The 12031-nt window shown below is 47.2% G+C and overlaps 1 protein-coding gene across 13 annotated transcripts in view; it reads left to right on the plus strand.

Moving 5' to 3' along the window:
* Positions 1 to 12031, plus strand: part of PPIP5K1 (diphosphoinositol pentakisphosphate kinase 1) — a 41427-nt gene that overhangs the window by 26549 nt on the left and 2847 nt on the right. For 7 of the 13 annotated variants that reach the window (XM_085234097.1, XM_085234102.1, XM_085234098.1 and 4 more), the window contains 4 exons: positions 3982 to 4044; positions 6472 to 6651; positions 11244 to 11381; positions 11793 to 11906. In XM_085234097.1, the coding sequence (XP_085090223.1) occupies positions 3982 to 4044; positions 6472 to 6651; positions 11244 to 11381; positions 11793 to 11906 (495 nt within the window). The remainder of the gene's footprint in view (positions 1 to 3981; positions 4045 to 6471; positions 6652 to 11243; positions 11382 to 11792; positions 11907 to 12031) is intronic. The other 6 variants (XM_085234103.1, XM_085234106.1, XM_085234110.1 and 3 more) reach the window with 3 other exon arrangements.

Raw genomic sequence — 12031 nt, forward strand, 5'->3', positions numbered from 1 at the left:
GTCATATCCCAAGAGGTCGTGATCCCTGCTAGGACAAGGCAGGAGCTGGCACTGTGTGAGGAGCTGTATGTTGATGTATGGTAATGTTGGTGTATAGCAGTGCTGGTGGCTGAGTTTTCTCTGGCATTTTAATACTGCTTGCTGGTGTGAGGAAGGATTATTGGTCTAGATATGAGATAGGTCTGTCCTGGTACGTGTAAAATCATCTTGCTTACCTCGTTGACCTCACGGATGCTAAACCAAGGCTGAATAGTGACATTAATCCTCAGTCTACAGAAGATGAGGCAATGTGATGTGTTGAGGGAAACAAGTTGAGTACTGAAGTCTCTAGCTGTGTGCGGGGCATGCAGAAGAATCTGAGATAGCTGTCAGAAGGCAGTGTAATAGGTGTGATATGTCTGCTATAAGTGCCTGTGGAAGGACTTGGAGCTATTGTGAGTGGTCTGTAGAAACTGCTGTACAGGTCAGCAGGGCAGTCTGGTAGGACATATTTGGATCATCAATGCAACCGTTGCTTGGTGTGCAGGGATGAAGGGATGTTGCCAGCTGAGGATTTTTCTCCAGATGGTATAAGTGAATTATGCACTGAGAAGCAGAAATGCTGTTGCTACTTTCAAGGAATCTGGAGCGCAGGAGAAGACTGAGGTATTCTAGAGGATTTGTAGGGATGTTACGCACAAGTGAAAGTGTTCATTATGATCCCAGTAAGACTCTGTCAAGTATCGATTAGAGTAGATTGGGTGATGAATTGATTGAGAACAGCCCTGCAGAGAAGGACTTAAGGATATTGATGGACTAAAAATTGAATACTTGTCTGTGACGTGCACTTCCACCCCAGAAAGCCAACCACATCCTTAGCTATACAAAGTTGTAGAATCACAGAATGACTTGGGTTAGAAGGGCCCTTAAAGACCATCATTTGCAACCCCCCTGCCGTGGGCAGGGACACCTCCCACTAGATCGTGTTGCCCAAAGGCCCATCCAGTCTGGCCTTAAACTTTTCCAGGGATGGGACCCCCACAACATCCATAAAAAGGATGCAGGCTTAACATATCAGGGTGGAAAACGTTACCCATTCTGAGATCTGTTGGAACCCTGTGAATACTGTTGTACAGAGGCTGTGATGTACATGGCTTTCTGTGCTGCTTTTCAGTGTAAGAGAAAACTGCATTGCTTTTCACCTCTTCAGGGAGCTTCTTAACACACATCAGGCTGATAGAGAAGGAGGGTGAATTGGAAGGATTTGTCAAGGCCTGCTGCACAAGCCAGATCTGCTCAAGGCAGCAAGTGCTGGCTGACCGTGGGTCCCGGAATAGAAGCTCGTGGTGTTTGGCACAGGGTAGGGATATGAATACCAGAAGAAATACTGAAAAGGCCAGCTAGGACACTGACTGATTTTTCTCCCACTCTAAGCAAACACCATAGGTCCAAAGGCAATTACTAATTCTCAAGGAAAACTGTCAAAGACTGCTTGTTCTGTACCCAGCTGGTACCAGGGCAGATTTTGTCCAGTCCCACCGTTCCCTGTGCAATGCTGCCTTTCTCTGTTAGCTGTGTACTTAAGAGCCTGCAATTGGCTCCTTGCAGTCGTGGTCCAGGGCACGTTCCTGCTGTGTTAGCCTAAATTCTGTGTTCTGAGATGCAGCTGTGCACTCAAGTACTTACAAGTCAGACTTACTTAACTAACATATGACTAACGGCCCAGAATTATTCATCTAGATGTTACATTTCATTTTTCATATTTCTCAGTGTGTCAGCACTCTGTGTAACTATGAGTGTAGCAGAAATGCTGAGTCTCAGCCTGCAGCAGTGATGGAGCAGCTGGTGGAAGGCAGGGCCAGCCCAGGGGAGCTCAGGTGTGTGCAATGCCCCTGAGTGACAGGAAGGGCTGGAGCCAGGATCCACCCCTTCCAGCCCCATCTGAGGGTTGGCAGTGGAGGTGGGGGTATCTCTCTGGAGATCCCTGCCTTCCTGAGGCCTTCTGAAGGTAAGCAGCTTCTTTCTTTTATTTCTGCATCCATGGCTGCTGCATGTAGCCATTTGCTGCTGCCAAAGATTTTGCCACCCTGCTATTATTGCTCTACTTTCCATCGCATTATAGTGATACAGTGAGGAATTGGGAAAAACAAGAGGAGGCAGAAGGGCATTTATCTCCTGAGGAAGGTAGTGTGGAGTGTGAGGTCAGCCCTTGTTCTGGGCCCTTCCTTTTAAATGAGCACCAATGAAATGCTGAACATTGGCACTGAAGCTGAACACCACCAGAGCTGAGTGCAGTAAGTGACATGGCTACAGCAGACATTTGGAGTATGTTTGTATCGGGGCCTTTTTCTCAGTCATCAGGCAAATAATCTTTAAAAAGTCTCCAGGCTTTGGAGCACGCGTTTGCTGGCATTTTTCATGGCTGTGGTGCTTTAACTTATGGCGCATGGCTTGTGGCACTTCATCTGAGACTTGCTCAAGTGAAATTAAAGTGGCCCTAATTTCTTCAGTCTCTTTGCTTGGCAATGGAAGAGGGCTAAGGAATGCTTCAGTGGAGGGTTGTGTCCCAAGCTCAGGTTGAAGGAAGGTCCTCTGGTGATGCTTTGAAGTTCAGCTCTGAATCCAGGGATCCAGTAGCCTATGTTGCAGCACCATCTAAACTGATGCTCTTGTAAATGCAAAAAGGAGATCTGAGTTGGCTGATGGTGGCTACCATCTGTGTGACCGCAGCACCAGGGCTCGCACAGTTCTCAGAGCACATGTGTAAAGAGCTTTGCCATCTGACTGTAGTTTAAAAAGAGGAAAAAAAAAAAAAAAACAGCCTTAAAATGTGGTGTTTATGCTGAAAGGAAAATTGAAGCAATTTGAGAGCTGATTTAAGTATATTATGTGGGCAAGTCAGTGGGTGTAAATAGAGAAGCACAGTGTAGGGTGTGGAAGCATAATTGGTAAGTGAATCTCCTAACCTCAATATACAGTGACAGGCATGTATAAAGACCACGCTGACCAGGTAGAACTAATGCATTGAATAGAAATTATATCCTTAGGTCCTGAGTAGCAGCAAAAGGTACGACTGCATACAGGTGATCTATGCAGACCATTCTTTCCATAGTAACTGAGGAGTTCCCGGAGTGGGAATAAACTGAAGTGTGTGGTTTTCTTGTTTTTGTTTTTGTTTTTTTTTTTGAGCATATAGAGACCAACTCACAAACTCATCCATTTGTGCCCCATCAGCAGATACGTAGAGCCCATCCTTGCACTGACTTCTGATGTGTGATTTCTGTGCGAATTTGGTCTGGTCTGATTCACAGCCAGGAGAAGCCTGAGGACCAGTCTGACAGGTGTATCCCCAAACCTCCTCTACTGATGTGCTTTGAGCAGCAAAACTGCAGAGATACGTCTTCATGGATCTTCTATTTGTTCCCTAATTACTTCATTGATTTAACTTTCAGATTCATAAATGGCTCTGCTTAGCTTGCATTTAGAGGATGTTTTGAGCTCCATTTAGCAGTGCCAAGGCTGTTCAGTTCTGCAGAATAGTCTTTTCTTTGGGCAGTGGTGAGTCCTGAGGACTATAGCTCCAGGGTTTCAGGGTATGTGGTGGTGCTGCTGATTGCTTGGGACAGCTTTGTGGCTGTGAGTGTGGCCTTGTTGCATCTCTCACTGAACTGTGCCTGGTTGCTATCAAGATGGCTGGAAGTGTGGTGAGAAGATACGTGCTGCTGTCTGTGATGGAGGGAGTGCCACTGGTGTCCTTGAAGAGCCAGGGGAGACACTGACAGGACAGTGCAAGGGAAGCAGGCAGCTGATAGTGTGTGAGGAACCCAAGAGCTTCCCTCAAACCTGCAGGCAGAACGTGCCTGGGGTACGGCAGCAGAGCCAATGGAGGTGTGTTGGGGGGTCCGGCAGGAGGTGCACATGAAAGGGCAGAGGCAAGCACGTGAATCGGGGGTTCCCTAGAGGCAGGCTGTTAACTGAGATGATCTGTTTTTATTTCCTCAGAGCTCTTGTCTATGCCAGCCGTAAAACGATTTTCTGTGTCGTTTGCAAAGCATCCGACTAATGGTACGTTTGCTTCCTTGATTTGACGTTCCCTCACACTTCTAACCCCATGCTCACATTTGGTTCTCCTCTCTGCACATACTCTCAGCCTTCTTGTGGTTTCTTGCGTGTCTGTGTACCTGGTGTCCATGCTTCACCTTCCCCCATTGTCTCCTTGTAACTGACCATTCATCTGCTGTTACTGCTCAGTGGTTCCTGTACTGTTTGTGGGAGGTCCGTCCGACTGCATTTGTGTCCCAGGTGAATAACCAAGAGCAGTGACTGTAAATGGAATTCCTAAAGCAGCCTTTAAATCCACTGCTGATGTAAGGCCTTCTGTAGTGCTGCCTTGCAGGGGGTGGAGGCTGTGGGAAGAATGGCGTTGGACCTGAGGTGTGTGGGGGAATGTCTACTTTATATCCCAAGGGCACCAGCAACTTTGGTCCTCAGCTTCTACACTGCGCATCTTCAGGTCTGAAACAAGAAGAGATCCTGGAAAAGTGCGGTCTGTGATGGGAGGGTGGGAGGTGCTAGCAGCATTCCTTAGCACAGTGGTCTTAGGAGGCTGTGAAGCTACCAGTGCTCCTATTTGCAAACTGGTTTGTTAGGTTGGGCCCTTGGTTACTCCAGGTATGGTAGTGTTGGTGGAGTGGTCTCACCTTTCCTGCAGACACTTTCCAGAATTTCCATCTGCTGCTGATGTGCAGTGCTGCCTTGGCCCCACCACTTTCCCGAGCTAAGAGATCAGCAGCTTGCCACACAGTGCATCTTCAACCATCCTCACTCCTGTAATGCTGGTAGCTATGACAAGGCTGGTAAGGAAGGATGTCTGACAGTGCCTATGTTTATTCACTAGTAACCCATCATTGGAACTGTGGGTCTCTTGAGGCTAAAGACCCTTAGCTCTGCTGTAGAAGATTCCTTGAGCTACTATTTATTATCCAAGTCATAGAAGCTTTTGAAAACGTTTCATAGCATTGCTCCTACCCATAACTCATGAGACAATTTAGAACCAAAGCAGATCACGGAAAGATACCAGGTTAAGCATTTGATCACGGCTATGTGATCAGGGCTGCTTCTGAAATCTTGTTCTCAATAAATACAGAGAACCAGAGAACTTCTGCTCTGTGTGACCTGTAAGGTGAAAGATGTCCAGAAGACTGTTACAAAGACCAAAGTTCAGGGAAGATGAAGGAGGAAGGGGCAGCTAAATATGGCGTTATTGCTTCAGCTATTCAAAGAGAGTCTACTTTCAGTTTGGTTTTGTTTTTCCCAGAGGGATCAGCTGCTCAGTCTGCTTGTATGTCTGGGTGCCATCTGAGGAAACGTGTGTGTTAGCAGGATGTTGTTCTATCTTGTCAACAGAACTGGTACCAAGCTCCAGCCTGTCCTAAACCATACCATAAAGCAGCTGCCCCCCATAGAAGTATCATGAAGTGAAACTGAGCATCAGGTTTTTCCCAAGGACCCAGTGAATATTTCTAATGGCAGAGTGCTTCTTAATCAAGAAAGCAGGTGTCCAGCAGGTGTGAGCATAAAGTTTGGCATAGATATAGCACTGGTTTTAATGGGAAAGGGGTTTAGCTGCATGAACCACTTGCCTGAGAATGCAAAAGTTATTCACAGCTCTGAATCTGGATATTTTTATTCTAAAGAGCTGCCTCTACTTGATTAGGTGGGATGAGTGAAAGAGAGCAGTGGCCAAGCACAGGATCAGGCCAGATGGTTTATCGCCTGGTCTCATGAGTCTTGAGGCTGCACGGATAGGGGAGAAGACAGGCCTGTAGTTCAGGATCTTGTCTGCCGTGTGATAGCAAGAGCATCACAGAAGATTGCACAGGGCTCTCTTGAGAGTCTCAAGAAGGCACGTCCGCACTCCCTTTTTTCCACACTCGCTAACAAGATGTTCTCAGTCGAGCCATGCTGTCCCCCAGCGTACCTCGCGCCGCCTCCAGACGTTCGGTGTCAGGTCACTTGTTCTCCTACATCTGGTGAAGTGAGCGGCTGCATGTGGATGCAGGACTCTGTGCTTTGTTGGCAGTTTGGATTTCTTGTCTCAGCTGGGAGGGTGAGTCTGGGATGATGTTCTTATATTGCTGAACCTGAAGCGTGCAGGACTTAGAACGTGTCCTGGAATTTTCTCAGTTGTCCGACTTCACTTATAAAGATGAAACCTCGCCATTCAGCCGGTGGTGGCACTGCCCACACGCGCTGTGTTTGGCAGAAGCTGGGTCAGGCGGGAGCCTGCCCTGCTGCCTTCCGATCTGGGGTTTGTGGAACTCAGGGTATTCCTATTCTTAGTGCGGGAGGGACTGGGCTGTAGTGCGTGATGTGGGTCGCCTCCTGTGCAGCAGCCCCGTTGCTGGCAGCTCCTTTCCTACATCTCTACATTTTTTGTTTCCCAGCTGCACCTCCCTGCTCCTCTCACTCTTTGTGGCCCCTTTCCTCCAGATGCGTTTGAGCACCACCACGTTGCCCAGTTGCTGCGCCGTTTTTCCTCTGACTATGCCACGAGCCGGAACATCTCCCTGGATGCCACTCTAGCCCATCACCTCCAGCAGTGCTCCTACCACCTGCGCCTCTTCAGGAGCTGGCTGATCTCAGGGCAGGATGACTTGGAGTGTCTTTACGGTACTGCACGCTGCAGCTGCCTTAGTCCCGTGCTCTTAGAGCTGAGCAGGGACCACTGTCTGCTTGAGAATGCAAAGTATGCTTTGCTTCTAAAAAAAGGAAAGCCTTTCCCCTCACTGCATCCCTTACATCTCTGGATTGCTGCTGCAGCAAGGCGTGTGGGCTGTTGTACCAGCAGTTTTGTAGCCTTAGAAGCAGCCTTTCCACGTGGAGCCAGTGCTCTTTGTGTAGCTCTAACTCTGCTCTTTCCATCCTGGGCAATTGTTCATTGCCTTCTTCCTTTATCCAGGGTAAGCCAGTAAGCTTTCTGCAAATGCTGTTTTCCTGCCAGCGTGGTGTCCTGCTGATGTGATGCACCTGTCCAGGTCTCAGTAGTGTGCTGCTCAGTGTTCCCTTACTGATGGAAGAACCAAAGGGTTGAGAGTGTGGAAGGAAAGGAGATTAAGGAGGCACTGCAGCTGATCATGGGCAGAGTGAATGAACATGCAGTGGAAATTTATTTAGGGGAAATGAGTGCTTATGGGGTTGTATTGTTTAGAGAGACCAAGTTAAGCTAGGGTAGACACTGAGCTTCTGTGCGTCTGCATTGCATGGCATCTGTTTCACCTGTTAGGAAGTTTGCAGTGTGTCACATGGGGGGAGGCAGGTGATTCCAGTACTAAATCTAGATGTTACAAATCAGTGCTTCTTGGCTATTTGTCAGCCTCTGGCACAGGTGGGAAATCTGATGCATTGAGGTCGCAGTGCTCCTAAGACAAGCAGGAGATTTCTCTCTGAGAGGGGTCTCTGGCTAGAGCTGCACCATAAAACCTGCTCGGTGCATGTGGCTTGCTGAATGTGTGGTGTGATGCATGGAGTTCTTTTTTCATTCAGACCCATATGTGGCAGAGGCAGACACAGCACAGCTTTTCGGGCACTGATGCAACAGGATCAAACGTTTTCAAAGCCTAGAAAAGAGATTTTTTTTTTTAATATATTCAGCCTGTTTATTCTTGATACAGCCCTTCCTACTGAGTAGGCAGCTTGGAGATGGCAGTTGCTTTCTGTCTATAATTAGGACAATCCTTGGTCTCCTAGCAACAAATTCTAAAGAGGATCAAAACTGCTTCAAGGGATGAGATACTGGAACAAAGCAGACCGCTCCAAAGCTAAAGCTGAGCTTCCTCTACTGTAGATCTCAACCTTCCCACGTGAGCTCCAGCAGAGAGAGGAAATGAGTTCAGCACTTTGGGCAAATAAACTCCAAAGATTGCAGCGTGATGCTGGGTTGTGCCACCTATTCTAATGCAGCCGGGCTGATGAGCTCTGTGCATCAATGTAGTAGGTTTCCTATGTGGAAATCAGATGTCTGCACTCAGTAAGTTCTCTTTTTTTTTTTTTTTTTTTCCCCTCAGCTTGACTGCCATTCGGACCACAGTTAATTAGTGTCTTTGGAACCCCTGCTGATGTTCTTAGAGAAATTTCTCCTGCCTTTGTAGCTGAAAGTCCAAATTTATTGTGTAAAACTATGTACTCCCCTTCTCTCCTCTCTTTCTTGGCTCTCAGGTAGACTTCTACCTAATCAAAGAAAAGAAGCAAAAGATAGAAGCAAGGAGATAAAAGTATGTGCTTGTCATCCATATCTGGAAGAGTCAGTAGTTAAGCCTTGAAGTGATCATTCTGGGAATCTGTGTTCGTCTAGTTTAGGAAAGAAAGGGTGTGAAGTGAGTTCATGTTGGTAGTGAATAGCAGGGATAATAACTGCAAGGGTCAGCTGTGAGGAAACAGGAGCATGGGGTAGTGAGCGACTGGGCAGTAAAACAGCAGGTGACGTTCAGTGCAAATCCATGTTGGGTAACATAAAGAAACCACCCCAATGTCACGTAGAGCTGACCATCACCACTGGGAAAAGGGAGACATCTGCAGTCTGGGAAGGGTGGCTTTGGTGGTGGTATGAGTGGCCTGGAGGGGAGCGGTGGGGATCTGCAGTTTGGCCTCTGCTTCAGCACAAGAACTGGGATGTTTCTAATAGACCAAATAGAAGGCAGCATAAAATAGGAATGAATTGAAAAAAATACCAGAAACAGAGTGAAACTCCTCATAACTCTACATGGGGGTGTTAAAAGTGCAACTGAACTTAAGTGGAGACTGGAGAATGTCATGAAAAAGCTGCATTGTGTTCAGAACGGCTCTGAGCTGTAAGGTCACTGCAGGCCTGGCGAAGGGGTCACCATGTGCTGTCTGGTCTTGTAGCCCATCATGGATGTACGCTTCTGGCACTGTGGGCAGGGAGCAGCTGACCAGAACAGACCTTCAGGCTGACTGTGTGGACTTAAATTTAGAAGGGCTTGCTAGCAAGAAGTCCTAATTCATGTGCATACTGTGTACCTGCGTATAAGCACTTAGGGGTATACACGGGGCGTGTTGGAGCTCTGCCAGCAAAATACAGCTCAACTGACCAAGAGTGTTGGAGGGAAACTTGCTGAGTGTGCTTTCTCCATACCCTTAAGGATCTGTGCTGAGACTGGGATGGGGAGCTGACGTACAGAGCTTTGGCACATAGAACTTTGGGGATGTATCAGTGCCATTGCTCTGCCTCTTGCTTTCAGGATTTCCACTATGCAGGAACAAGCAACCTCTCCATGCCAACACAGAGCTCACAACCAGACAGCTGTGTAGTAACTTGGTAATTGCTGCCAATGAAAACACGTATGCTGATGTTCAGAATTCTGAGGTAAAAATGTAATGCACAAAAACAATTGATTTGGGCCAAAAAGAGTTCTCACCTGAGCCTTCCTTGGCCTCTGTCTATTGGTAGCGTTGTTGGTGTCACACCTTCCTTTGACATTGGATCTTTGATTTCTTCTCTTTATTAGAGGTTTGCACATACACTCCCATCCCTGTCAGTGCCTCCAGTGTATCTTGTAACAACATTGCCTTGCCCTATGTTGTATTTAAACTACTTTCCATTTTCTTTGGATAACTGGATAGCTGAGTCAACTTTGGTCTCTTTGAAGACAGGTTCTGTTGTGAGCTGACATGAGTCTCCCTCTGTGCTTCTCCAACGCCATCTCCAGTCTGCTGGTCTTTAAAGTCTTTACCTCACTGCTTTCCTTTAGCTTTGTCTCTCAGGGTGCCTGTGAGAAAATAATGAATAAGCACTCTTCCTTATTCAGGAAGGACTTTTCAGCAAGAGAAAGAACAACATGGTGATTTTTTTTTTTTTGTCTCACATTCCTTTGTCCTAGCCAAAGATTTGTTATCCTTCATGTCTCGAATTAATGTTCGTAGGCACTCTGTGGCACAGGTAACCCCCCTCGGTGGCCAGAGGGTTCTTCACCTCTAGTAGCTCTTATGGTAGTGGATGCATGCAGCACTGCAAACTGGTCGTGTTCTGACCTGTAGCCTCCTTGCATGGCATGTAATCACTCTAAAACCATCTGCTGGTTCAGGTTCCTTGCCTCTTGCAGACCTGGGTTAGATGAGTGCATCGGGGCAGAGATTGATGAAACCTGGGGGTGACTGAAGGACTGGAAAAAGTGTCATTTATAGCAAACAATCTGGGTGCTCCAGGTTCTCTCCTTCATAGGCGCAGGGACCAATTTTAGCCTGTCAGTGTGCTGAGCAGCAGTCTTGTGTGCATCAAGAGCCATACACTTTATTGCATTTCAAAGTAATGTTTCTTACCTGTAGGAACAGAACCAATTCCTTTCCTTTTATTTTTTTTCTTCTGAACTCTGAGGGAGCTTAGGGCACACAGAATAGGAAGCACGGACTTAAGGAGTTCAGAGATTTTTAAATATGAGAACAGAGCAGAAAGAGTCTTACTTCCATATGCCCAGAGACACTTTTGTTTCTTTCTTGTCCTCTGATGGTTTCAGGCTGGCTTAGTGCCACAGAGTGCTATCGGGAAGTTTGGATGAAGAGAAAAATGCTTTGCTGTAATCTCTGCTGACTCAATAGCAAAGAATTTATTGTGAGTGGTTGTGATTCAGCTTAGCTCTGAGCAAGAGTCTGTTAGATGTTGATATGACTTCCACTAATTCAGAGTTTGCAGACAACGAGGTCGTCTTTGGGGACACGATTCAAACATCTGCTTGGGGAGGGGTGTACCAGGTGTTCCCTGCAGGGTGTGCCGGGAGGTTCTTTTCCCACTCTTTGCAAAGGCAGCAGTGCACCATAACTGACCGATGAGTTGGGGGTGGTCTGTGTCTCAGGTTGGAGTGTTATTGATGGTGGGAGTCCTGGGAAATTCTGCTGACTTCACTCAAGTTTTGCTTAGCTTCTGTAAACTGCAGAACTACACCATGTTTTCCCTCAGAACCAGGTATTTTAGCAAAAGAGACACAGGCATTGCAGCAAATCTTGCTGCTGCTAGATGTTTCCTCCTCCTTTTTTTTGCGTATGCCTGGATGCTTGCTTTCAGGTCTGTAACTGCATGTGATTGCCTAATGGTGATTTGGTGATTTTCTTGGCCTAGAAAAGGTGACCTTAGTCCTGAATGTGGCTGTCGTTTGGTTCCCACACTGCCTAGCTCCTTAAGCTATGAATGGTCCTGCAGAGACCTAGATTGCTCTTTACTCTATTCATTTTCTGATTGGGTTTCTTTCCAGGTTTTGAAGGCTGTTCCATGGTTCCCACCATTTATCCCCTGGAGACCTTGCACAACTCCCTCTCTTTGCGGCAGGTCAATGAGTTCCTGACGGCTGTGTGCAGGAGTTGCAGTGAATCACATGTTCAGTCTACTGCAGGTACTGATGAGGTGGGCTCATCTCTGGGTAGGGCAGAGCCAAAGCAAGCAGTTAAGGAATTTTGGTCTTTTACGTTCTGGGGACAGAGTGAGCAATAAGCACAGTCACAGATGCCTGTTCCAGGATGTTCTAGCCTCACAGTGGGATCCAGCTCAGAGCCATCCTAGGCCACACACCTGAGGGATGAGTGGTTGGCCGGGTCTGTCTGCTGCTGGTCAGCACAGTGATGTGGATACAAACTCCAGCTTGGGAAATTTGAGGCTCAGGTTCCCAGACACAGCTCTGTATGCGCACTCTTAAACTCTTTCCTGAGTGCCTGTTAGTGGTTGCTGGGGAATGTAGACTCATTGTGGCCATTCTGTTTTCTCTCTGCCTGAATGTTATTGACCTGTGTATTTTTTTTTCTTAAAGCTTTGTTTGATTCAATGATTGGCAGCCAAATAGCAGGGGACCCCTTTATGTCTCAGCGAATTCTATCATCATCCTCATTGCCACTGCGCCAGAGGTCGGATAAGCCCCCTTGGTGTGAGTGTGCTCTCTTCTTGATCAGGGGTGAATGTGGTGGAGAGGGAGGGGAGAAGAGCGTGGAATGGTAGAAGCCAAATATTGGTTTTATGCTTTGCCATCAATGGAACAGTATCAGAATGGGG

This window comes from Meleagris gallopavo, chromosome 12, assembly GCF_905368555.1.
Source record: "Meleagris gallopavo chromosome 12, MGAL_WU_HG_1.1, whole genome shotgun sequence".
NCBI classification, from domain to species: domain Eukaryota; kingdom Metazoa; phylum Chordata; class Aves; order Galliformes; family Phasianidae; genus Meleagris; species Meleagris gallopavo.